At 46.1% G+C, this 27939-nt stretch overlaps 1 protein-coding gene across 3 annotated transcripts in view; it reads left to right on the top strand.

Annotated features, from left to right (window-relative positions):
- LARP1 (La ribonucleoprotein 1, translational regulator) overlaps nt 1-27939 on the top strand; it is an 85131-nt gene that overhangs the window by 3873 nt on the left and 53319 nt on the right. Inside the window, exon 1 of one of the 3 annotated variants that reach the window (XM_043464882.1) lies at nt 23515-24384. The exons of 1 other annotated variant lie outside the window; for it this stretch is intronic. In XM_043464882.1, the coding sequence (XP_043320817.1) occupies nt 23946-24384 (439 nt within the window). In that variant the 5' untranslated portion in view covers nt 23515-23945. Of the gene's footprint in view, nt 1-23514; nt 24385-27939 lie in introns of those variants that run through there. One more of the 3 variants, XM_043464880.1, reaches the window with a different exon arrangement.

Below are 27939 nucleotides of genomic sequence, written 5' to 3'. Positions count from 1 at the left end.
CACACACACACACACACACGCACATAAGGGTCAAAAATAGCCATGCTTTGTAGGTCTTCGCATCTATCTAGTGTCTTGTTTAGATTTTTCTTTTTAAAAATATTCATTCATTCATTCGTCTATAACAGGTCTTAGTTGCAGCATGAGAACTCTTAGCTGTGGCATGGGGGATCTAGTTCCCTGACCAAGGATTGAACATGGGCCCCCTGAATTGGGAGTGTGGAGTCTTAGCCACTGGACCACCAGGGAAGTCCCTTGTTTAGATTTCTGAGATCAGGTCTTTAGAGCTATGGAATAGTAGAGATGGAAATGTGCAGATCATCTAGCCCAATAATAGCAAATATATTTTACTTCATTTTCGAATTCCTATCAATCAGTAGAGCACTTGAAAAGGCTTCTGAAGCTGCATATGAACATAGAACGATCATACACTGAGATCTGTCAGCAATATCTACTGTGGGCATGGCAAGGGGCTATAGCAGTACTTACGCCAGAAATTATACAGGTATGAAAGCTGGGCTGGGAAAAGGAGATGAAAGTGTGAAAGAAAGTGTTAGTCACTCAGTCATACCCAACTCTTTGTGACCCCATGGACTGTAGCCCAGCAGGCTCCTCTGTCCATGGGATTTTCCAGGCAAGAATACTGGATGGGTTGCTATTCGCTTCTCCAGGGGATCTTCCTGACCCAGGGGTTGAACCCAGGTCTCTTGCATTGCAGGCAGACTCTTTTCCATCTGAGCCAACAGGGAAACCCAGGAAGGGGAGATGACTTGCCCGAAATCACTCAGCAAGACAAGACTCAGGTCCAGAAGCAGGATCTTTCTTGGCCTGGAAGCCACCGTTGCTTCCACTATATTAGCTCAGAGAAGAAACCTGAGAGGAAGGGAAGATGACAGAAGCAAGCCGAGGACCCTGGAGTCCCGGTTCCCCCAAGAAGTCTGGCTGGGGTTGGGGCTAAGGAATTTAGTTCTGTCCCACTGGACTGAGCCCTGCCTGATGACCTGTTGGCTTCTGCTCCACTTCTCAGAGTCCCCTTGCTCCTGCCCCAGTTTCCTGTCTCACTTTCCTCTGGCTCAGAGAGTGCACGTTGTCTCCTGGGACCCCAGGTCCTACATGCCCTCTTTTGACAGTGAGCTCCCCAGCCCCCTCTGTTCTGGAAGAGAAGTCCTAGGACAGGGGTTCTTAACCTTACTGACTCCATAGATTCCTCTGGCAACCTGGTGAAGCCTACAGATCCCTTCTCAGAATGTTTTGAAATGCATAAAGTAAAATACACAGGACTATGAAGGAAGCCAATCAAACTGAAATATAGTTATCAAGATATTTTTTAAATTGTTTATGATATAATATGTACTCTATTAATATATTTAAGATGAAATTGAACATTAGATATAATAACTCTTGTAATTTTAGACTAATGATGAGCAGAAATGAAGTTTTGAATGATCTATAACAACTGTAATGTGATACAAAAATATCTGTGACTTTTCTTAGTGACGCAATCACAGGAACCATCAGTATTCCTGTGGCCATTGCCTACATTCAAATGGAACAAAGTATTTAACTTGAATTAGATCTTAGAGAAAATAAAGATGAAAGTTTTCCCATCCAAGCTTAGAGACATCTGAATTCCATCTGTGCTCCCAGGCTGAGACTCCCTTGCTGTGTTCTAGGGAGTCTGCTAGTCCCATGGTTTGCAAACTGTGGGCCATGGAACCCTGGAGACCCAAGGAGTGTATCACAGAGGCTGCCACAGCGTGGGGCAAAAGCAGGACCATCACCAACCAGACAAATAACTCTGAATCCACCACCTCTGCCTTGCCTGATCAGATTTCTTATTTGAATTCACTTTGATGGTTCATATGAGATCCTTTTGAGAAAAAAAAAAGTGGGGAGGATTTATCTGATCCTGTCTGCATGTGAAAAACCTTCACTTGGCCCCATCCACCTCTTCTTGTGACAGGAAGCAAAGCCAAGGCCTAGAGCAGTGAAGGGTGCTGGAGGCACACAATGTCTGGTGGCACGGTTGGGGCCGTGGAACCCGAGGGGGTGGAGGGAAGCAGCTGGGCGGGGGTGAGCTTCCTGCTACCTCTGCCTGCAAACCACTTCAGAGCAGCAGTCGGCTGTGGCCACGAGTCAGGAGACCTGAATTCAGGGTCCTCTATCTGACACAACCTCAAGTTTCTCAGAGATAATTATACATTGATTTTGAAAGGACAAAATGAGAAAAAAAAAGTTTCAATTAAGTATGATTGCTGTCCAATGTTATAAAAGTTACAGGTGGACAAGATAGTGATTCACAGTTTTTAAAGGTTATATTCTGTTTATGGTGATTATAAAGTATTGGCTATATCCCCTGTGTGGTACAGCATATGCATGCTCAGCCACTCAGTTGAGTCTGATTATTTGTGACCCCGCCAGGCTCCTCTGTCCATGGCATTTCCCAGGCAAGAATACTAGAGAGGGTTGCCATTTCCTCCTCCAAGGGATCTTCCCAACCCAGGCTTCAAACCCACATCTCCTGAGGTTCCGGCATTGGCAGGCAGACTCTTTACCACTGAGCCGCCTAGGAAGCCCCCTGTACAGTGTATCCTTGTAGCTTATTTTATACCTAAGAGTTTGTACCTCTTACCCGTCTACCCATTTCCCTCTCCCCACGGGTACCCACTGGTTGGTTCTCTATGTCTGAGAGTCTGCTTCTTCTTCACTGTATTCACTAGTTTGTTGTATTTTTTAGATTCCACATGTGATATCATATAGCATTTGCAAAGTGAGAAAGTTTTTGTTATCAATTTTTATTGCAGTCTAGTTGCTTTACAATGTTATTTTCTGCTGTAGAGCAAAGTGAGTCAGCTACACATATACATGTATCCCCTCGTTTTTGGATTTCCTCCTCATTTAGGTCACCGCAGAGCACTGAGTAGTGTATGTAAGTTGATCCCAAGCTGTCAGTTCATCCTGCCCTCTCTTCCCTCCTTGGTATCCATATTTTCCCTCTATGTTTGTGTCTCTGTTTCTGCTTTGCAAATAAGTTCATTTGTATAGTTTTTCTAGATTCCACATGTAAGTGATATTATAGGATAGTTGTTTTTCTCTTTGTGACTTACTTCATTCTGTATGACAGTCTCTAGGTCCAGCCATGTCTCTGCAAATAGCACAGTTTCATTCCTTTTTATGGCTGAGTAATATTCCAAAAGTGAGACCATTTTAAGAAACATAAAGAACTATTAAAGAGATTTTAATATATTTATCTCTAAGCCCAAGACCTAACCCTTAGGGTCTTTCTCCCAATTCCAGCAAACTCTCACCCCGACACAGTACAATCCCAGCCACCCAGTCACCTCGTCTGCCAGCTGGCCTCTTCAGTTCCCCTGTTTGCTATCCTGTGTCATGCCCTCTGGCCTGCATTTCTGTAACAGCCCCCGCCCCCCCACCCCAGTCTCTCTCTCTATTCCAGCCTGCCTTTCACGGAGCCCAGACACGCTCTGACCGTAAGTTCTGACCGTGTCCTTCTGCGTCAAGGCCTGTGATATCTTTTCATTGCACACAAGGCCAAGTCCTGCCTCCAGAGCATGGCAACCCAGACTCCTCAGGATCTGCCTGCAGCCTCCGGGCATTCTCCCTTTCCCAGCATCCCTACCTCCTCCTGCTGGGGGGGCCGCTGCTCTGTTGTTGGGGTCTCCCCTGCCATCTGCATGAGCCCAGATGATAGTGCAAGCCCTGGGAGCTGTGGGAAGATTCGAGAATTTGGGAAGCCAGAGGCTAACATGATGGGCAGGTACTGCAGAACATGCAGAGGACTCTGAGGCGTTCTGCTGGTAGGGGTAGGGGCAGGGGTGGCTCTGTCCAGGCAGACAGGTTGTTTTCAGAGAGCAGCCAGCAACGGTGCAGAGTTGAGAGCATACTGCCCAGTCAGGGAGAGTCAACCGTTTGCTATGCTTATCTGAACCAGAGGCAAGAACCAGGTCACCAGGAACAGAATACAGCTAAAATTAATAGAGTCTCTGATTCTTAGAAGGTCAGAGCTAGAAGGGACCATGTGGATATTTCCTCTAGTCTAAGTCCTTTCTGCTTCAAACAGAATGGTTAGGCCTGGGAAAGGGGGATGGCTTGCCCAGGGTCACAGGAGTTTGAGGCAGAGCCCTGACTGGAGCTGCTGTCTGATTTTCTTCCCAGTCTCCTTGTCCTGGGCTCTGGCCTCTGAACTCCTACCAGGAGACTGAATAACTGGCCCAGGACTGATTTTCCAACAGTGGCTTAATGTGTCACTTCTAGGCAGTGCGGTGCTGGCTCTTAGCAGGGGTTGTCAACGCTTTAACCCAAAGGTCCCCAGAGACAGGTTACCTTCTTATACACATTGGCTCACTTTAATCTTGTCAACAGCACTATCTCGAGTATCTCCTATTATTATCATTGCCACTTTACCAGATGAGAAGCCTAAAGCTCCAAAAGTTCATGGAACTTTTCCAAGGCCACACAGTTGGTAAGTGGCTGAGTGGGACTTAAACTCAGGTCTATGTGACACCCAAGCCCATGAGACTCTAGACCATTCTATTGTAGTGCAATATGGCAGAGTGGGAAAAACTATTGTTCTGGTTCTAGATTCGAGCCCCCAGTAGGCCAATGACTACTTAATGGACCTTAGTCAGGGAACCCTTGGGCAAGTCTTCTCTGGGCCCAATAACTAGATTTATAGAAAGGAAATTCTGTCTACAGTTTTTTAAATTTATTTTATTATTATTGATTTTTGGCTGCTCTGGGTCTTTGTTGCTGCACCCAGGCTTTCTCTAGTTGTGGTGAGCAGAGGCTACTTTTTGTTGCAGTGCACGGGCTTCTTATTGCAGTGGCTCCTCTTGCTGTGGAGCACAGGCTTTAGGGTGTGCGGGTTTCGGTAGTTGTGGCTCATGGGCTTAGTTGCCATGTGGCATGTGGCATCTTCCCAGACCAGTGGTCAAACCCATGTCCTCTGCCTTGGCAGGCGGATTCTTAACCACTAGACCACCGGGGATGTCCCTGCCTACAGCTTAAAATTATAATATTGAAAGCAACTTACAAACTGTTATTCATTTATTCGATTAGTGTCTATTAAGAACTTAACAGCAAGTGAGGACTTGGTACTACAGAGAAGAATAAGGCATGCGTCCATCCCACTGAAAACTATAACATAAATGTTGGGTGAACAAGGGTCTTTTATTTCTAATAATTACGGTAGCTTATTGAGGATTCACCCTTCTACTGGGAATCATTAAAATAGCTGAACAAAACAAATGTGTGTATGTATGTGTATTTGAAGGCATTAGAGAACTACCAAAACAAGAATGACCTGAGAGGCAACAATTCCAAAGGTAAGGGAGATGCCACTGTTCAGCTGCCAGTTTGCCCTTAAGTATGCTGTCTCTCAGGAGATGGCTAAGAATCTGAGCGGAGCATTTGGAATTGTTATGAAACTGGGGTATATAAACTGGATTTCAGGATCTACCAAGGAGGAATGTCCCTAATAAACACTCCAGGCTTTCAAATGTAACCCCCAAAGGGCTGTGGCCTAGGAGTTGAAGTGAGTTAGAAATTGACCAGCCCCAGAAAAACTGAAGACTAACATCTAATCAATTAAATCCTTTATATGATTTAGGTTTAAATGCCTCCCAGAAACAAAAGTAAAATCTCTCTGAAGGAAGATAATACTATCAAAGACCTCAGATTTTCCTATAATTTTTAAAATATGCAATATTAAGCATTCAATCACAATTTACCTGATGTCCCAGCAGACAAGACCAAGTGGCTAAAAACCAAGAAAAAATAATAGACAATCGAAATAGGCCCATAGAAGATCCACATGTTGGCATTATAAGTCATGGACTTTAAAACATGTGATTAATATGTTTAAGACATTATATGACAAGATGGAGAATTTCAGCAGAGAATTAGACTCTATCAAGGATAATTAAATGGAAATTCTTTTTTTCTTTTTCACCACACTATGTGTGGGATCTTAGTTCCCTGACCAGGGTTTTAACTTGCACCCCTTGCAGTGGAAGCGCAGTCTTAATCACTGGACCACCAGGGAAGTCCTAGAAATGAAAATTCTAAGCCTGAAATACAGTAACTGAAATTAAGAACTTAAAAGATGGATGTGAGTTTGCCATACAGCTAAGTATAGCTAAAGATGAAATTATTGAACTGAAAAACAGGTCAGTAGAAAATATCCAAACTATAGTACATGTAATACAAAAAAGAGAGGTGGAACGTGGTGAGAATGTCTAAATATGAATAATTGAAGTGCCATAGGGAGGCAGAGAGAAAGAAATAGGGAAAAGAAGAAGAAAGAGGAGGCGGAGAAAGAAGAAAGGGAAGGAAAGAGAAGGGAACTCAGCCTCTGAAAGTTGCTGAAAATGTGCCTTCTCAGTTACTAGAAAATCCAGTCATAGAGAAATGTCTCACTACAGACACTTTACTACAAAATCACTTGACCAGGATTCCTGGAGAAGCTGCTGGCTGCTGTGACCTGCAGGAGCCTGATGCAGGAGAAGCTGTCTTCTAGAGGAGCTGAGCTTGGGAGACCCACATGCAGTGAAGGAGCCTGGTGAGCCTTCACACTGAAACCAGGATGCAAAAAAACCTTTGTTACTTTAATGTCTGTTCAGTTCCCTCTGTTGACAAAATTGAGCACCCTGCCAGCTAGCAAAAGAAAAGGATCTTTAAAGGGCCCAGATCCATTTTCCTAGAGCAGACAAAAAGGGTGAAAGGCCATTTGAACTAGTCTCCATGACTACAAGTGCATGAGTGAAATTAGATGAGACTAGCAGCACTATTGAACTGAACCCAGCCCAAATTACTAACTCTTAGAATTATGGGCAAAAAAATGTAGTTGTCTTTAAGCCCTAAGTTGTTTTATTTTTACTTTGTTTATTTACTTATTTATTATTTTGGCTGTGTTGGGTCTTCATTGCTTTGCTCAGGAATGCTCTAGTTGTGGCAAGCGGGAGCCACCCTTCATTGTAGTTCCCAGGTTTCTCATTGCATGGCTTCTCCTGTTGCAGAACACAGGCTTAGTTGCTCTGTAGCATGTGGACTCTTTCCCAACCAGCGATGGAACCTGTTGCCCCTGCACTGGCAGGCAGATTCTTTTTTTTTTTTCTTTAGCCACGGACTTTATTGTTTGAATATTTGCAGCTATTATTCTATACACAAATGTTAATTTCTTACAAAACTCTGTATTCCATATTGCTAGGTCACTTCACTCTCCATTTTATGCCACATTTCCATCAAGAACTATTTTCCCAGATCACAGTCTGCCTGATTGTGTGTTGCTGTTGTTCAGTTGCTAAGTTGTGTCCAACTCTGCGATGCCATAGACTGTAGTCCACCAGGCTCATCTGTCCATGAGATTTCCCAGGCAAGAATTCTGGAGTGGGTTGCCATTTTCTTCTCCTGGCAGGCAGAGTCTTTTGAGATAGTTTCTTCATGCAAAATACTGTAATTCTAGTGTCACAAACAATCTTGATCGTTTTCCAGTTTCCATTCTTGAGTCTTTGTGCTGTTCCCTCTACCCAAAGTGACATTCTTAGCCCTGTCTGTCTAATGAATGTGCTTTCTTGCAGCTACTTAATTAATGTTTTACTGACTTATAGCACATATGTAGACAAATACACAAGTACACAAGTCAGAGATGCATAGTTTGATAGATTTTCACCCAGTGCTTATACTTTATAAACTATAATCAGATGCTCCCCCCCCCCCGTATTTCCTTCCAATCACGAGCTGTGTAAACACTGTTCTAATGTCTTATACCAGGGTGAGTTTTTCCCTGGTTTTGACTTTATGTCAATAGATCATACAGCATGTTCTCTTTTGTGTTTGACTTTTTTTCCTCAACATTATATTTGTGAGATTCATTCACATGCTTTGTGTAATTATAGTTTATTTTCATCACTGTATAGTTTTCAATTTTGTGAATATACTACAGTTTATTTATCCATTCTATTGATGGATATTTAGGTTGTTTCCAGTTTGGCCTATTACAAATATGTACTGCTAGCATTTGCCTTTTGGTGAACATGTGTATGTATGTGCTTCCTATTTATTTATTTATTTTAGCTGTGTTGGGTCTTAGTTGTGGCATGGAGGACCTTCATTGTGGCATGCAGGGTCTCTGGCAATGCATGGGCTCCTGAGCGAGTGGGCTCAGTAGCAGCGGCACGCCTGGTCCTCTAATTGGTGCACCAGCTTAGTTGCCCCCTGGCATATGAGATCTTAGTTCCTCAACCAGGAATCAAACCTTTCTCCCCTGCATTAGAAGGCAGGTTCTTCACCACTGGAGTACCAGGGGAGTCTCACGTATGTGCTTCTGGTTTGTTATTCTTAGGAGTAGAATTATTGGGTTGTGAAGCATTCTCATACTATATTAAAACTTAAATAAAATAAAAATATAAAATGGCATGCAGGGCTTCCCTGGTTGGTTCAGTGGTAAAGAATTCACCTGCCAATGCAAGAGACACAGGTTTGATCTGGGGTCCAGGAAGATCCCAGTTGATACTGAGCTACTAAGTCTACGCACCAAGACTACTGAGCTTGTGCACTAGAGCTGCAGCTACTGAGTCCATGTGCCTCAACTACTGAAACTCCCTCACCTAGAGCTCATGCTCCAAAACGAGAGAAGCCACGGTGATGAGAAGCCTACCCACTGCAGCTAGAGAGTAGCCCCGCTTACCCCAACTAGAGAGAAAGTCCATGCAGCAACGAAGACCCAGCACAGCCAAAAATAAATGAAAAATTATTTAATGGCATGCATAGATTAACAACCATGTGGAAAGAGGAAAAAAGCAAGTACCTATGCATAGAGTAAAAAGGTATTAGAAGAGAAAAATAAAATGTTGACATGGTTTACAAAGGAAATAGGGGTGGTTTTTTTTCCTCTTGACATACCATCCCAGTAATCGTGTAATAACCACATATTCTTTTATAATCAAAAGAAACATTTGATCGTATTGCTCTCCAAAGTCTTGCTCAAATGCCACCTCCTAGGTAGCCTTCCCAGGAGCATAGCCAGGTGACCATAGCCAGCCAATGTCTTGCTGCATGTTTACACTTCTGAGGAAAAACCACACTGCAACAGGGGCACAGTACCTCACAGAGAGAAGGTGCTCGCAAAATGTGTGATCCTTTCTCTGTAGGCATATAAATTTCAGCAGCAGCTCATTTCTCAAAAAGAGTACCCCAGTTTTCCAGTAAGCAAGGCAGGGATATGAACCCAGATTACTATGTCTGTTTTCACCTTAAAAGCACTTTGATGCTGAAAGGGTTAAGCAATAGGTCCATTGTCATTCAGCAAATCATTGGCAGAGGCATTCTAAACAGGTCATTCAAGAAAGGGAAGTCTAGTGCAAAATGTATAATCCACCAAGTATATTTTGAGCAGAGCAAAGAGCAGAGGAGAAGATTAAGAAAAAAGCATTTGGAAACCTCAGCTTTGTATTACTGACTGTGTAACTGTGAGCAAGTTAATTTTCCTCTCTGAATTTCAGTTCCCTCTCCTCCACACTGGAAGGATGATGGTGGACTAATTTACAGGATGACCAAGGGTTCAACTCTGATTAGGTGGTGGTGGCTGCTGGAATTGCTGCATTGAGAAAGATTCTGAGGACAAAGCCAGGCTTAGTGGGAAAGAGTGTTATAACTGATTAATCACTTCTGCCATGAGCAGGGGATTTGAAATGAGAATTATGAATATTAGAAATTTGTCTTTCCTGTACCTATTGCTCTTCAAGATCCTTTCCAGCCCTATGTTTGGAGTCCCCAGGCTTAGATCTATTCGTGTGTTTTGTGGGCATAATGTTCATCCCATAAGCAATTCTCTTAATTCCAAAGGGGAAGGAATTTTAATTATCTTCTGAAACTATAGACTTTGTCTTCAGCAATATATGTGATATATATTTAAATAATCTGTAAGACTCTCAGAGATCCTTAGAGATGAAAATGTCTGGATACAAGGTGTTAATTATATAATTGTAATCATTCTTTTGAGATAAATCATATTTTGCTGCCTTTCCTGTCCACACAGCGCCCTCTCCTCTGGTTGAAGTTGGTCTCAGGAAGTGAGCGTGTATCTTGATCAGTTGTAGTGGGCAGTGGAGTCAGTTTATAGGTGAAGAAGAGGAATGTCCTAGGTACAATACCAGAGTCCCAGACCAGAGTCTGGCGCATTCTTTACTCTGTCTGGACTCACCTGGAATGTTACATGCTTGGGATTTCTGTAGGGAGCTTGACCTTTGCTTTATCTTTGAAAGAAATATCCTATAACCATTGGGAAAGGTATTGTTTGAACAATTTAAGTAACACAGAAATTATATGTTTGTGGCTGACAAATGCGCTCATAAACTGAACGACAGATAAGCACATCCTGCGGGCCTAGCAGAACAGTCCGGCTGTCAATAACACAGGCTTTGAAATCAGACTGCTGTGAGCCTGAATGTAGCTCCGGCATTTATAAATGAATTTGTACCAGCTGCTTAGCCTCTGTTTTCTCATATGTAGAATGGGCTCCATAATAATACCTACTTCAGAGGGTTATTGTATGACATAATTCATAAAAAGCAGAAGTGTCTGGCACAGATTAAGCTTGCCCTATATAGGAAGTATTACTATTAATATTATGTTTTAAATAATTATTAGGACTTCTTTGGCTATCCAGTAGTTAAGACTCTGGCACTTCCAATGCAGAGGGTGTGGGCTTGATTCCTGGTTGGGTAACTAAGATCCCACATGCTGCATGGTGCAGCAAAAAAAAAAAAAAAAATTATTAGCAGTGATTTCTAATTACATATGAAATAAAACTCAAAAATGCAAATTTAGCTTCTATAAGCTTTGTAGACATCAAGACAGGGGCTGGAATGGGGTAGAGTTTTTTATTGTTGTTGTTTTAATACTAACAGAATGCTCATTAAAAAAAGGTTAGAAAATTATATGGTTGGCCAATTATACAGGTTGGCCAAAAGAACAAATCAGTACTCAGAAATAACCAACCTGATTATTTTTTGGTGTATATCCTCATGAGGATGACACACATATATTAGAACAAAAAAGGACACGACACAGGCAATATCACACTGAACAACTGTTTTATAGCCAGCTGTTTTTCAGTGAGTAAAGGGAGGTCTGTAGGTAAATGTACTGGGTTTTTGTTTGTCTTTTTTTTTTCTTACTGTTTAAAAGGCACCTAAGATAACATTTTCCACTTTAAAGTATACAGCTCAATAGTGTTAAGTGTATTCACATTGTTGTAAAACAGATCTCTGGAGCTTTTCATCTTGCAAATCTACCCACTGAACAACTCCCCTTTCCCCCTTCTCCCAGCCTCTGGCAACACCATTCTGTGTTCTGTTACTGTGGGTTTGACTGTTTTAGCTGCCCCACATAAGTGGAATCATAGCGTATCTGTTGTTTTCTTTTCTTTTTTTTTTTCATTTATTTTTGTTAGTTGGAGGCTAATTACTTTACAATATTGTAGTGGGTTTTGTCATACATTGACATGAATCAGCCATGGATTTACATGTATTCCCCATCCTCTGTTGTTTTCTGACTGGCTTATTTCATTTAGCATAATGTCCTCAAGTTGCATTCATGTTGTAGCATGTGGCAGAGTTTCCTTCCATTTTAAGGCTTGATAATATTCCATTGTATGTTTGTATGAACCATATTTGTTATCCTTTTCTTCACTGATTGATTTTGGGGTTGTTTCTACCTCTTGGCTATTACAAATAACGCTGCTATGAATATGGATATGCAAATAGCTCTTCAAGATCCTACTTTCCATTGCTTTGGATATATACCCAAAAGTGGAATTGCTGGATCATATAATAGATATATTTTTAATTTTTTGAAGAAGCTACATACTGTTTTCCATAGTATAATAGCTGCACTACTTTACATTCTCATCCATATATTCTCATCCATAGTGTACAAGGGTTCCGATTTCTCCACATCCACTCCAACATTTATTTTCTTTTTCTTTGTCAATAGTAGCCATCCTAAAGGGTACAAGGTGAACATATGTATTATTTTAACACAATTCTAGGCAGACTGTTTAAAATTCTCAAAAGAGCAAATTTTGATTCCAAGAAATGTGGAATCTTCTTTTTTATGTATAAATAACTAACTACCTTTCTGAAACTTATAAACTCTCATCAGACATACTCTGCTTTGTGGGTGAGCTTCCCATCACTCCAAATTTTAGGATGTTTACTTATCAAAGGACAATTACTAGTTCTGTAATGTTGCAGCAGGTCAGCCCTTGGTACTTGTTTTCTTCTTCTCAAAAACCAAGCTACTTCCCACTGTCTGTCTCTTTGATCTCCTCCAAGCCTTTAATCTCCTCCTCCTTTTCTGGTTCCCACCCCTGCCCTCTCCTCTTAAATGAGGTGTTCTCCATTGTTTCAACTTCCCAACCTGTTCCAACCCCTTCCCCTCAGCCCTCCCCAGCCAGGCCCTGAAATATCCCCTACTTCACTCTCACGCTGGTGGGCCCCGGGAGCCCTCAGATCCTTGTCTCTGGCTTCCACCCTTGGTTAACCTGCTCCAGGAAGCTGCTCAGAGGGGGTCTGCCTGTTTGTGTGTGTGTGTGTGCGTGCGCGTGTGTGTATGTGTGTGTATCTAAGGTGAGATACTATAAGCTGCCATTCCCTTGGCAGACGTGGTTCCCACATATGCATCTCACCACATTGAATATCACCCTATTGTAGAGACATATTCTTTTTTTCTCACACCCCAACCCCTACATGCCGGCCAGCATCTAACCTGAACCCTCTGAACAGTCGGTTGTTAAAATGCCCAAAGAAACCGTGCTGACTCCTATGTGCTATTAATACCTTCCTAAGGCTTTTCTTGAGCCCGTTATATTATATATTATTTTTGTCATAAATGCTGACCTTAGACACTGTCCCCCCTCATGAAATGGGACCCTGCCATACCATTTTCTCTCTTTTTTAATTGTGTTAAATTTACAACAATATCCTGTACAGATTTTTCCTTTTTTCTTTTTACTGTACAGATTTTAAATGTACAATTCAATGAGCTTTGACAAACATGAACCCCTATGAATGACAAGATTCTGATACACAGTCAGCTAATTTAGAGAAATTGCAGGAGTCCGCAGAACTGTTAGAAAGAGCATAGAGTTTGGAGTCAAGAGACCTGGTTACCAAGTCAAGCCTTTGGCATTAACCGGCTGTGTGACTTTGGGCCGCTGCCCTCGCCTCTCGAGGCCCTGGCTTCTCTCCCACAGTGAGGAGGCTGTCTCTCCGTCCATAGGACACCGCAGGTATTGGTCAAAGGTCACAGAAGACTCCTGAGAGTATGCGGAGCTACTGTGTCCTGCTGACATTTGCAAAGTGAATGCACCTCACCTGGATTCTGCCAATCAAATTGCTGAAGAAGAGAAAGTGAAGAAATAATAATTATATAATAACAATAAACAAAGATGGCAGAAATCAGTCAAACCAATCCCTGCATCTTGTAGGAATGTACCACGTGCTTGTAAGTAAACCCTTCTCAAATTTGTTTGCTCTGGTACATTAATAAAAGAAGATTCTGAGGGGATTAGCTTCAAATTCACAAGAAGTACCCAAAACACACTGTTTGCCAAATAGGCTGAGTTTAGCTCTTTTGAAGCTAATGTGCCTTGCTGAAAGAGGAAAGGGCTTCTCTGACAATATAAGAGAAGTGCTATCACTTTTAGATAGCACGTTTCACTTTTCAAAACCTTCTTGTCTATTTCTCGTTAGTTCTATATGGGTTCTGTGACAAGAAAGCAGGACAGAGGCTATTCCCTCTCCTTTTTTCAGGTGAGGAGCCCAAGGCCCGGAAGGATGACGTGAAATGTTCTCATAGCCACCAGCAAACACACCCCTCTGATTTCTCAGCCTGTGTCTTTGGGCTGTGCCCCACCATCTCTTTCGCAGACAAATCAACCAACCCAGAGAACAGAGTCCAAGAAGAACTAAAAACTATAATAACAACAAGAAGAGCATTCATAGGTGGCAGTTACCAGGTACAGACAGTTGAGTGCCTTCCCATTAGATATTAACACTTGGGATTCTCCCAGCAGCGCAGTGAGGGTTCTCCCTGTTTAACAGAAGAGGAGGTGGAAGCACAGAGAAGGCCCCTGGCTTGCTCGGGCTCACAAAGCGAGGAGGCTGTGGAGCTGAGACTCTGCCCAGGCCTCCTGGCTCAGAGCCCTAGCCCTTGGCACCTGTGCTATGCTGCCTCCTGTTTCACTGTGCTGCTGAGGAAAAAGCTCACATTGACAAGATGCACAGCTCTGAGAGCAGTGAGGCCTCTATTCTGGGCGCTTCGAGTGGAATCACGGTGATGGTGATCATTACTGAGCAGTGTTTATGGCAGGTAGGGTTGAGGCAGAGGTCTGGTGGGTTGTCCTGGAAGGTCCCTTCCTACCAGAGAGTGTAGGATTTGATGAAATCTCTCATAGATCCCAGTCTTTCAGTTTATGACATTGACAAGTCCTCTGGGCTCTCGAGCTCCTGGACTGAACATCCTCTCCCAGCCTGTCCTGCGTGCCAACCATCCCCTCCTCGTGGGCACTGGGATCAGTGAACTGTGAGAACAGGTGGCTATGCATGGATCATCCTGGAAATTTGACAGCATGGTCTTCAGCCGAGAGACTAGGGAGGAGGGACAGCAGAACAGTAAATTACAGGGTGTCCGCCGCCTGATTAAATCAGTGCCTGTGTCCAGCACTATGGAGATGCTGCATGCCAGGCTCACTCCTGGGCCCAAGGCCCAGATGTCAGTCACAGAACCACAGTCAGAGTGCCAAGTGCTCTCTGCAGTCCCTCATCCAGCCTCTGGATTTCACATGTGGGGATACTGAAGCCCAGAGAGGGGAAGCTACTTGCCAGAGACCACACAGCATTCCTTCAACAAAATACTAAGGGTCTACTGTGCCACAGCCTGTGCTTGGGAACACTAGGGATGAACAAAATAGCCACAAGCTCCAGGCTCACAGGGTTTACACGTTAGTGGAGGAAATGGGAAAAAGCAGGTACACGCAGAAAATCAGAGATTGTGATCTGTGTCGTGAAGAACATGAAGTACTTCAGCCAAGCTGATCAAGAGCGGTCTCTCTGGGAAGGGGCCACTTCAGCTGAGGCTTGAAGCATGAGTGTATGTTGTCTGTGTGTCTGTGCTGAGGGGATGTGTTCCAGGCAGTGCCCCCAGGCAAGGATGAGCTCCCTGTGTTGGAGGTGCTGGCACAGGAGACCAGCAGAAAGGTGAAGTCTAAGGTGGATGGAGTCTGGAGCACATGGTGTCTTGTGGGCCAAGACAAGAGGCCTGGAGTTCATTTTCATGGCACTCTGAAGCCACGGGAGGGCTTATGCATGATACACTGTAACATTTCTTGCTTTTCCAAATGCCGAGCTCTTTGGGAGCCCTGTCACCCTGGAGGCTTGCAGAGAACCCGCCAGGCAATGCTATCAGTGCAAAGTGAACCCAGCTATTCCTTGTCTTTAGTGATCGCTACACACTCTATCTGCATTAGGTAATTAGGAAGGAAGTGAAGTGAAGAAAGGAAGTGAAAGTCGCTCAGTCGTGTCTGACTCTTTGCGACCCCATGGACTGTAGTCCATGGAATTCTCCAGGCCAGAATACTGGAGTGGGTAACCTTCCCCTTCTCCAGGGGATCTTCCCAACCCAGGGATTGAACCCAAGTCTCCTGCATTGCAGGCAGATTCTTTACCAGCTGAGCCACAAGGGAAGCCCAGGTAATTAGGCCACTCACGTTATTTGAGGTTCCCGATTCTGTCCATGTGTCACAGATCCAGAGATTCAGGTGCTATGGGACGTGGCGGGGATCAGCAGACCTCTCTGATGCAGTGAATGTCACTGGGACAGGCAGTCAGGCAGCTTTACTAGTTTACCACAGCCTTTCCCCACCTCATTCCTGCAGCTAGCACTCATCTTCTTTGCCATAGAGGTGTGAAATGTTAGAAACTGCTATCAAGACTGCTCAGATGTAAAGATATTTAGCTCCAGATGGCCATGGTTAGACAGGCAGAGTTCATACTTTGGTGATCACACCTCCTTCCTGTTGCCTTGTGCAGTGTGGAGTCTTACGGATGATGACACAGATCAGTAATCCAATCAACAGACAGTGTACCCTCCTGAGTCACATGACCTCATCTGAGATAAAAAGGGCACTCATTTCTTCCCTCTTCTCAACCAAGGAAAAGGCCTGAGGAAGTCTTGGCAGGGAAACTCATAAACCTCCCTAAAGGTCACAAAATGCCAAATTTATCTGCCTTACCCCCGACCCTCCCTTTTAATCTAGATAATTCCCACATTTCAATTTTAAGTCTTAACTCAAGTACAGCCACCTCCAGGAAGCCTTCCCTGACCACCTTTTCCCTGTCCCTCTGGTCTGTGCTCTTCTCTCCCTCCCCTTGGTCTCTTAAACATGTCTGTACTATGTGTTTAGTGACGGACGTGGTATCAGCCAGTGTAGGGATCTAAATGCAGGTCGTTGGCTGGAAGGAACAAGCACCAGAGGAGGCCAGGGCCTGAGGCTCACTAGTGTGTGTTGGGCTCATCTAATCACAGTTCAACTCCATTAAAAAAAAAATACTGTGGGGGCCAAACAAAACATGTCTGTGGGCTGAAATTGGCCAGAGGGCTGGCAGCTTCCAACAGCTAGAATATTATCTGGAGGAGAAGGCATTGCATTTAGAATCTTTAGAAGTCCTGGAGCTGCCCCCCGACTAGCAGTCTGAGTCCAGATAAATACCTAATCTTTCTGAGCCTCAGTTTCCTTATCTTTACATTAGGGTAACACTGTCTCTGCTTTCTTCATGAGATTTGAAGAATGGTTGCCTTGACTCTATGCCAGTGACCACCATCCTTTTTACAAGAATAGCAAACATTTGTTCAGCAGTTACATTTGTCAGGTACTGTTCTAAGCACCTTACAAGTGTTAACTCACTTAGTTCCCGCAGTAACCCTAAGAGGGGGGTGCTGTTATCATCTCTATTTTACAGATGAGAAAACTGAGGCAAAAAGAGGTGAAAGAACTTGCAGGTGGGTTCAGAGCTGGGACTGTAACACCCTTACACAAATACTGGTTCATTTAATGTTCTCTGAATTTTATGAGGCAAGTATTTCACTTTTCACCATTTTATAGCTGGAGACACTGAAGCTCAGAGAAGTGAAGTAACTTGCCTGATATCACACAGCTTGAAAGTGGGCAAACCTGAGCCTGAACGCTACTCTGACCCCAAACCCTGTGCCCTTTTTTCTGTGCCAGAGGTGAAGGACAGGCAAGTGATCTGTGAAGAGAACAGTGTGCTGACGTAGTGTTTTGCCCCAGGACAGAAAACATGTAGTGCCCTTTCTTGTTTCGACTCCAGTCCCTAGCTCAGGGCCCCTTCTGTCCTGGAGCACAGTTATGATCATGTTGCCAGGAAAATTGCTTCCTGCCTTCATTGTGACTTCTGGTTTCCACTTGTCCCCATGAGCTTGGATGTTTCTTGACCCTGGAGTGTTTAAACATAGTTACCTTCCTTTGGCTATGGGAGTTATGCATTTTTGACATGTGCTATCTCTCTTTCCTGTGGTGTGGTGCAGGGGCCTAGAATGGGATGGGAGAGACTGAAGTTCTGATCTCTTTTCTGCTGCCCCAGCATCCTGGAGCAAGTCACTGAACTTCTGTGGGGCTCAGGGGACAATCACATCTGTCCCCTCTCCATGAAAGTCCTTTCAGAAATGCAGTGTGGTACAATAGATGGTGGGCTGCTGAGAGGTAAGGCATACCAAAGGTGCTCAATAGATGACCCTCACTGACTGTGTGGAGGGGATTTGCAATGATGTGCAGACAACGCTCATAATACAGTGTTAAAAAATAAAGCTGTGGAATGTGCAGTATGGCCTCAGTTATGTAAAATACAAACAGAAAAGAGACTAGAAGAAAATATACCAGCTTGCCTGTGATTGCCTCTGGGTTGTGCGCTTGTATGTGGACTCTGCTTTGCTAGACTTAGATTTTTTTTTCTATTTGCAAAAGTCAGCCCATTTTGTATTATATTTTATCATTTAAAAGTATATATGTAATTTATATGTTTTATACATTATAAATTTATTATATACATTATAAAGTATATATATTAAGTAATTTATATATATATATTTATGTATAAATAAATGTATAAAATTTAGTACCTGGCCCTTGACAATGTTGCTCTAGTTACCAGAACATTGAAGTGATAAGGTGTGATCTTGCATCCATTCATTCATTCATTCCCTTGTCCAGAAAACACACAGAGGGCTTGCTGTGTGAAGGCAGCAGTGATGATTACTATAAGCGACACTAAGAAGAATGGGGTATAATCCTTGCCCTCAAGAAATATATTATAATCAAGATAGAGGATAAGGCATATTCATCACTAGCCATAATTGAAGATAGAAAGTACTAAATATTTTAGGGAAATTGTCACCAGGAGTTAACAATGGGGGAGAAATCTATTCCAGCTATGGAGAGTAAATAAGATTTTTGTAAAGAAGTTGTCATTTTGTGCTGAGCCTTGAAGGACCAGTAGAATTCTGGGTATGTGGAAGTGGAAAGGCATCATTGGCGGTAATAAAACTAATGAAAGGTAATATTTACTTAGCACATACTATGTGCCAGGCATTGTACTTTTAAACTACACACATTCTCCCATTTAAGACTCACAGAAGTTCTATGAGGAAAGTAGTATTATTATCTCCAATTGACAGATGGGGAGACTGAGGCTTAGAGAGATGCAAGTTATTCTCCTGAAGTCACGAGATGGTCAAGCTGGGATTCACACTCAGGACCTCACTGTGAACAGCTTTGTCACAGAGAAAGTACATGAATTGAGGCAGGAAAGCATGGGGCCCACAGGGAATTAGACAGGAGCTTTTTGAAGACATGGACCTTGTGTGTCTTGCTCACCTTTCCGTGTCCAGGGTCTAGACAGGAATTGGCACACTGCAGATGCTTAGTAAATATTGGTTGAATGAAAGGATAAAAGAATCAGTGAGTGGTCGACTGTTGCTGGCATGTAGGCTGTGTGGCTGAAAGCAGTTGGACAGGCAGGCACGTGCACGCCAAGATTTTAAGCAGAGGCAGAGCCCATCAATCAAAGAACCAGAGAACTGGCTCAGGCTGCATGGCAGGGAGGAGAACAGTTAGTTGGTGGGGAAGCCCCGCAGGAGACCACTTGAGAAAGTTCAGGAACACCAGGGAGAGGAGTGGGAATGGAGGAAGTAGCTGTGTAGGTAAGATAATTAGAAAGAGGCCATGGGATGCTGCCTGTCTCAACTCAGAGTGGGGAATGCATTAAAAGAAAGTTGATTTTCTATCAGACCTTTACAAATCTATTCTCCATCTTTTACTAACCTCGTGGGGTGGCTTGGGCAGCCTCTGAGCCTAGTTCCTCATCTGTAAAATGGGGGTAATCATACTTACAGAAACCCTGAGGGTTAGCCATGTTATTATGGAAACGGTCAGACTTCCCAGGTGACTCAGTAGCACAGAATCTGCCTGCAATGCAGGAGATGCAGGTTTGATCCCTAGGCGGGGAGGATCCCTTGGAGGAGGAAATGGGAACCCACTCCAGTATTCTTGCCTGGAGAATTCCATGGTCAGAGGAGCCTGGTGGGCTACAGTCCATGGGGCTGCAAAGAATCAGACATGACTTAGCGACTGAATACGCAGACATGGGAACAGTCAGTACCCTCCCCTTCTTCTTATTCCCCTTACGCTGTAACTGTTGCTATTTGCATCTAGTTGACAACAGGAGATTTAGGCTGAGCCTCCTCTCATGAACTGAAGTAAATTTCTTGGCATGTGCCAGAAGGTCCAAGAGTCTTCAGGTTTTGGAAAACATTCCCTAGCTAATACTGTCTGGCCAATGCCCCTCCCTTGCTAATCCCAACTACTCTTCCGTGTTGGTATAAAGAGGCCTCAAGCCTAGGAGCCCCTGGTATCAGAAGAAGATAAGTGATAAAGCCCAAGTTCTTTCAGAAACAAAAGGCCCTCTGGAAAATCAAACTCAAAGAGGAATAAAATGGAATATCCAAGCCCAGATAAAGGAACCACCTCTCTTTTACCTATGTTCCCCTCCAAAAAATAGATTCAGGGAACTTGTATCTTTCTTCCTCTCCATGAGCCTGATGCAGGTATTATGCTTCCCATTTTGTGAACAGAGAAATGGAAGCCCAGGAAGGCTCAGGAGGCTGCTCCAATTCACTCAGCAAAGCCGGCGATGGGCCCAGGTCTGCTGTCTCTAGTACCTGCTTCAGCCTCCTGTCTCTTTTTTAGGAAGCTGTCAGCACCAGGAGGCAAACAAACACATAAATAGGTATTTGGACCCACTTTATTATTTTAATTTTTTAAAGTTTGATTTCCTCTGTGTGTGTGTGAGTTTTAAGACTATGATGTGTTCAAGCCGTGGGAAAAGCACAAGTTAGTTTGATCCTTATTGCTTTCTGCCTAAAGCATATCTTGTTTAACTTCTTTTTTTTGCCTGAGATCACTTATTGCTTAACTACTTGGTCCCTCCAATTAGAGTTTACCTTTTGGAGAGACAGGGTTCAGCTTTTTTTAGTACCCTCCCCAGTCCAGTGTATTTGATGAGTGCTCCACAAATGCCATTGATACGGCCATGGAGAGAAAGGAGGCAGGCTCACAGCGCAGCGCGGGGGATAAAACAGGCCTGGGGATTAGCTGCTGCCTGAGACCTTAGGCAGCCAGCTGACTTTCTTTTTCTGAACTTCAATTGCTTCCATTTGTAAATGAAGATAATAGCTTCGAGACCTAGCCTAGTGCCTGGCACATAGTAGGAACACAGTAGGTATTTGTGGGAAAAGTTAGTATCTAACTCACTAGGTTATTGTGAGGATGAAATGAGATAAAGTATGTCAAGTATTAATATTTCTCATAGAGCCTAGCATATAGTAGTTACTTAATAAAAGTAGCCACTCTGAACTATTTGATCAATAGTATTTAAAAATGAACACGTGCATATAGAATGCCATAGTAGTTCAGGAATCTAAAAAAACAAAAACTGAATTCAAGTTGAAATTCCGTCGTTTCCAATAGAAAAAGCTACTGCATTTAGGATCAGAAGATTCAGGTAGGAGACCTGACTCTGCCATGGACTGGCTGTGTGACTCTGGTTAAGTAAACCGACTTCTCTGAACTTCAGTTTCCTGAAAAACAAGGGGGCTAACTAATCATTAAAATTTCTTTTTCCAATTTAATAGCCTCAGCGTAAGATGTGGTCTCATGCCGGTTACCTTGTCTTATCTTCCTTCTGTGGTCCCAGTTTGCCCATCTGTAGAATGGCCTATGGGTGTTAGAAGCACCTCTCTGGGGCAAAGCATGCAGATCTCAGTGCCGCTCCGGCCTCCATACAGGGCCTGGTGCTGCTTGTTCAGCTCAGACTGATGTTGGGTAACATGAACAAGTTACTTGTCCACATAGAGCCCTTCTCCCTTCACAAAGCATACCCTCTACCCCCAACTACAGGCATATAGAAAAGAATGACCACCAAGGACCATTATGTCCTCTTCTAAAAAGTTCAGAGATAGTCTAATGTGAATCCTCTTCAGGAAATAAATAAAATTAATTAATTAAAAAATAAAATAAAAAATAGTAAATGCTAGTGACAGTGTAATTTACCTTCTGATTAAGGGTATATATAATGTAATGACAAAGAATCTGTTTTAATTCATCAAGAGCCCTTTAATCATTTAATCATTATCTTCCTTGTATCTCTTTTGAAGTGCTGGCCTCAGTCTCTATAATTTACATAGCACTTTGACTGACATTGTCTCACTTGAGTCTTCACAAAAGCTGAGAGGTTAGAAGCAAGTCAAGCATAATTTACCCCCATTTGTCTACCAGGGAAGAGAGGTCCAGTGAAGTGCTGAGAGCTGGCCAAGGTGTGGGCACCACATTATGGAAGAGTTGGGACCACACGTCAGATTGTCTGGTTGTCCCCACCAGCACCTCTCCCCAGTGGTCCTGCTTACAAACAACCCTACAACTAGCCTCACCCCTTAGGGGCAGTTTCAAAAGGCTGATTTTCAGAAAGCCTTCGCCTCTGTCCAGCAGGTCATGTGTTCTGATTCTTTTGGAGATGGCTAACAGTCTTGGCTGTTACGTCTTGAGCAGGTAATATCATAGCCAGCCAGAGGTCAGGACTTCTCCAAGTGAGGTGTGGGACCACAAGCTCCAAAAGGGTTCTTGCCTGACATGCAGTTTCTGGGTCAGACCCCAGACATGCCTGATTCCAAATACTTTAGAATCTGCATCCAAGGTTTTTCCTCATCATCCAAACTAAAGGAACTGATCTAGTGACCTATTACCGTAGTAGTTACTGTCTTCACAGATATGAGACAAGCTCGTGTTCGTAAGTTTGTTTTACTTTCTCTTTCTCTACCTTAGAATGTAAATTCCATGAAGTCCTTGTAAGCTTTATTTCCAAGCCTTGTTCCTAGAAACCCCCCACCGTAAATATTTAATTAAATGTGCTCTAAAATTTGAAACCACTGTCTTCATTTTACAATAGGGAAACTGAGACCCAACTAATGCAGAGTTGGTAAGGGGCAGGACCAGGGGCAGGATAAAATCTCAGATCCCCAGAGTCTCAATTTGGTGTTGGTTCGTCTTCGCCCCAAGCAATTCTTATAAAAACGGAAATCCACTTGAGGGGGAAAAAAAAAAAAAAGACACTTCTCGCCCATAAATACTCGGTTTCAGGGCTTGGCCGGGTTGGGGGCTGTTGGTAATTCCCTGCTCACTTCCTAGACGCCAGATGCCCCCAAGGGTTAAAGACTCGTCTTCTAGGCCGGGTGTCGAACCCAACTTGGGACACTGACCTGGCCGGTGCTGCCTGGGAGGAGCCGAGCACAGTCCACGGAGGTGAGGCCGGCTCACCCAAGGTCACCCAGGCGGGGCCTGGAGGGGCCAGGCCTATGGGACGCAAGTGAGGCGACAGCACCCCCACGCCATCATCCCGTAAGCTGAGGGTGATATTAATGGCTCCTTCCTGGGATTCTGGCGCACCCAACCTAAAGAGCGCCAGCAGGCCCCGCCGGCCGCGTGGCGCGGTCCCATGTGCTCCACCTGCGAACGCTCTCACGAACTGGCTCTTTAAGACACTTCCCCCTCTTTATACCACCAGGTCTCTCCTACCCGGCTCGCTGACCGTCCCCCCCCCCCCCCCCCCGCTTCCGAATTGCATCAGGCACGTGCTCGCCCCCGTCCGGTTTGAGTACCCCTCACCCACTAGCCCCTGAGGTGCGCCGAGGAATTGGAGGCCAGGGGCGGGGCCAGGGGCGGGGCCGCGAGGCCCTGCGCGCGCGCTCCCGCCGCCTTCGCCCGCCCGTCGCCCAGGGCCAGCCCCGGCGGGCGCGCCCCCGTTGCGCCGTCCCCTCCCCTGCCCGCTGCGTCGCGAGGCGCGCGCCCGCCCGCCGCCTGCCGCGGATCGCGTGGTCAGCTCGGCTCGCCGCGCCTCTCCCCCGTCCGTCCATATTGCTGCAGCCCCCGTGCCGGGAAGCCCGGGCCGCCCCGGGGGCGGGGGGGAGGGAGGGACGGGACGAGAAGCCTGCCAGGCTCGGGGTGGGGGCTCCTTGCGAGGAACGGGCGGGGGGGGACGCGCGCCGAGGAGGCCTGGACCGCAGAGTGGGGGGCCTTCCTCCCCCCCCCCCCCCGCCCCGCCAGCGGGCCTTGGATCTACGGCGGCTGCATCCGACCGGGAGGGGGGGCCGCGCCTAGCGTGAACCCCGACCCTTCTCCGCCGGGACTGGGGCCCAGCGCCCCGGAGGAAGGCGTCGCGGGCGCTCTGAGAGCCAAGTTCGAGGCGGGGGAGGCAGCCTCGGGCGCGCCCGGCTTCTCCGGGGGGGCGGGCGCGCAGATGGCCACTCAGGTGGAGCCGCTGCTGCCGGGGGGCGCCCCGCTCTTGCAGGCCGAAGATCACGGGGGTTTGGTGAGGAAGAAGCCGCTGCCGCCTCCCGAGGGCAAGGGCGAGCCCGGGGCGAACGACGTCGGAGGCGGAGAGCCGGACGGCGGCACCCGGAGACCTCGGCCGCCCTGCGCCAAGCCGCACAAGGAAGGCACCGGGCAGCTGGAGCGCGAGAGCCCGCGGCCGCCGCAGCCGCCCGGCGCCGAGGGCCTGGCCATCAGCGACGGGGAGGAGGGCGGCGGCGGCGAGCCGGGCGCTGGCGGAGGAGCTGCCGGAGCCGCGGGCGCCGGGCGCCGAGACTTCGTGGAGGCCCCTCCGCCCAAGGTGAACCCGTGGACTAAGAACGCGCTGCCGCCCGTCCTGGCCACCGTGAACGGACAGTCTCCTCCAGGTGGGTCTCTGTTTGGTACTTCGGGACTGGGGGCCTCTTCCGGGGACATAGGCGTCCCCTCCCCCAGCGGCCTCCAGGGCCCGGGGGTCCGCCACTGGTCGTGGTGACTCGGGGCTTTTTTTTTTTTTTCATTATCTCCTGGCTAATTTAGGTCGCCGTGCCCTGCCCCCCCCCCCCCCCAGCACACTCGGGAACCTGCCCCTGCCGGAGGGCCCGGCCTCCCGGAGGCTACGGCCACCGCCTGGGCCGCAGCGGTTAGTGGGCAACGGCGTGGTCCTGGCCTATCTCGCGGGGAGAGGGGTGGGCGCTGGTTTCGGTGAAAGGCCCCCCCCCCCACCCCCGCGTGTCGGTGTGAGAGACGGTTTCTTGCCTGAACCTTCCTCGGGAAGCCCCCCCCCCCCCCCCCCCCCCGCCCTGTGTTCCTCGTTTTGGTAGCGTTGCTATCGTCCCCGTGTTGTAAATGTTTAATGAGTATATGTCATAGGCAGCAAAACGCCCGGCGATGAGTGCATACCGACCACACGGATTCGGGATTTAAAAGTTAACAAGTTTGTTCTCGAGTAGATGGTGTTAGGCGGTAGAATGGCCGTGGGCGACGGCTCGAGGGGTCGGTTACGGGGAGAATGGGGAGAAGAGGAAACCCAACGTGTCATTGAATTCGGTGCTTTCCCTCGTCTGATCCCGGGGACCTTCCGCCTTGAGAGGGAGCCGGATGGCGAGTGTGCGGGGCGTCCAGTGAGGGGAAATGTGAGGCGAGTAAGGGGGCATGCGGCGACGCGAGGGGCGTGTGGCGGCGGGGGAGGGAGTGGCCGGGCCAGGCCGGACGGGCGGGTGACAGTTGGGCGCCATGCGCCGCGCCGCCGGCCGGCGGGCTGCTCGCGGCCGCTTGGCCTGGGCGTTCGGCGGCCGCCGCGGCGCTCGGGACGGAAGGCGGGTGCGGGCGGCGCGGCCGGGTGTGTGCGTGTGCGCGGGTGTGAGTGCGCGTACCCCCTTCCCGGCATTCCTCCGCAGCCGGGACAACGTGGTGCCTCCCCGCGCGGCTGGCGGCATGTGACCGCCGAGCGGCGCGCCCTCCCTCTCCCTCCTCGACTTCTTTGGGTCCTTTCGGACACGGCCCCTCGGGGGAGGTCGGCGTGCGGGAAGTCCCCGCAGAGCCTCGTTATTGGGGGGGCGGGGTACGGAATACAGAGTCTCCGCTAGGCCTTACTTTGCTGAAAATAGATCGTCGGCTTTGGTGGGGGGCGCGCCCGCCTGCTCCTTTTGCCGGCCCGTAGAGACACCCTGGGGCTGGATTCTTGGGTTCAGGATCTTCTTGCAGTGAGCCGGTATTAAAACCCAATTGGAGCTACTACGATGGCCTGTGGCCATAGCCCTACGGCTTTTTCAGAACTCCTCCCCTTCTGCTTGAGACTGACTGGTTTAAACCATCAGAATGGGGAAAGTTGAAAGGGCAGCTTAATGCCTTCATATTGAAGGGAATAGAATCCCTCGTAGTCCCAGGGAAACCAGAACACCGAATTCTGAAAATGGCATGTTGTAATTTTTATTTCTTTTTAAGATTGCTTCATTTGGGGGAGGGGACCTTTGGCGTTTACTAATAGTACCTCAAACCGTGTTCTCTTCCTTTTGCCCTCCTCCCCTTCCCCCCTTTTCCTTCCAGAACCCTCTTATGCAAAGGGCAGTGCTGAAATCTCCATTTTCTTGCAAATCCCTCCTGATCCACCCACGGAGGGAGGAAAAGCAATTTGAAGACACTCTTTGGTCCTTCCCCCTCTTTAAACTCAGAGGGGTATAATCATCCGCAGGAGAGGGCACTCCTCAGAAGTTTAAATGGGGCTACTCATTCTGGCTGCTGCTGCTCTGCTAATGGTGAACCTGCCTTGTGGGTTTTAAATCAGCCATGACATCAGGTGGTGTTGGATGCCTGAGCTGGCATTTTGTGCAAGTCTAGGGGCCCTTGGTAGGGTGCGTCACCGGGGTTATTGATCGTGGGAAGAAGACAGCTTGGCTGGCATCTCGCCTTTACCTCTGAGTGGAAAAGCCAACTTGCTTTAAGTGCCCAAAGCAAAATTCTAAGTCCGGTAGACTTACTCTGTTCTTGTTAGGCAAGAAAGTGTCTTGTCTGCTCATTAGTTTTAAACTTTGAGAATAGTCGTCGACAGACAAACTCTGAATTAATCCAGTAGCGTCTCTGTTTAAGCCTGTTGTTAGGGCTTGGATGCTTTTTGAAGGAGAATTTTGTGGTCAGGGTAGATAGTGGCCCTTTCTTTGAAATTTACATGGATCACTAAGGTCCTTTTCCAGCCCTGATTTTATTTGGACAAGTTTAAATGTTACACCAGTGGAGTGGCAGTGTGGTCTTGGGAAATTTTGTGTTCTGTGATGCATATGTTTTCGGTGCCTCCTAAGTAAGCCAAAAGCTTTCCAAAGCTTGCTGCAAACGCCTATTTTTAGCTCTCCTTTTGGCTCAGATGCTAGTATTTTAGTTCTTTAAGAGACACAGGCAGTAACTAGTAATAAAAGATGTTTTGTGATATCTCCCCTTTCTTGTGGGGTTCTCTGTTCTGGTTTGAAGTGTCTGTCTTAGTGGTTTAAAGTCTTGGGATTTGCATTTTGGCTTTTTGTATTTCCCTCCCCTAGAATGTTTTGAAAACATTAAAATTTCTATTCCTTATCCTAGCCACAGCTCTTTAAGTAAGAGAGAGGCAGGATGTCTCATTTACAAGAAGAAATGACAGACTTCCATGATGGTTAAGACTCCCCACTCTCAGTGGAGGGGGCCCAGGTTCAATCCTTGGTCAGGGAACTAGATCCCATGTGCTGCAGCGAAGATCCTGTGTGCTGCAACTAAGACTTAGAACAGCCAAATAATTTTTTTTTTTTTTTAATGAAGAAGATAGCAAAGGTTCTGGTGTCAAAACTGCTTGGGTTCAAATGCCAGCTCAGCCAGTTGCTTCATTGGACAAGATACTTAACCATTCTGTGCCTCAGCCTCCTCATTATATTCTAGAAATAAAATTATTTATCTGCCTCAAGGGAGCATTGTGAGCATTCACTGTGATGGAACGTGTAAAGTATTTAGTCTGGTGCCTTGCATGTGTTCGCTGTTATACTGTGTCTGGGAGACTGAATCTTTGGGTTTTCCTGGGACTTGTTCTTGGTCTCCATTTTCTCCACCTGTAAAACTGAGGGGGTTGGAGAATGGTGTATTTTCCTTTTCTGGTATTTTATTAGTACTCCCTGAAATATATGGGATCTGTCTCCTTAAAAGTAGACCTTTGCTTCTCCACAGACATGAAGGACATAGAATGGATAATCTTAAAGGTTGATGATCCAAACACTTGCCTACTTTTACTTTGGAATGTGTTATGACAAATGTTTTAAAAATAAGTTATAATTTATCTGCCTTTCATAAAAATTAGCTTTTGGCAGAGTGTACATGTGCTCTTTAGGGCTGTGGGCAAAGGCGAGTCTAACTGAACTAAACATTTGCTGTGTTAAAAGCTTTGTAGCTGGTATACATGTAGCAGGTAGAGACTTGAGAGTGCACTATCC

This window comes from Cervus canadensis, chromosome 4, assembly GCF_019320065.1.
Source record: "Cervus canadensis isolate Bull #8, Minnesota chromosome 4, ASM1932006v1, whole genome shotgun sequence".
Taxonomy (NCBI): Eukaryota; Metazoa; Chordata; class Mammalia; order Artiodactyla; family Cervidae; genus Cervus; species Cervus canadensis.
The sequence above is the reverse complement of the archived record's forward strand: the minus strand, read 5'-3'. Positions and strand labels throughout refer to the sequence as shown.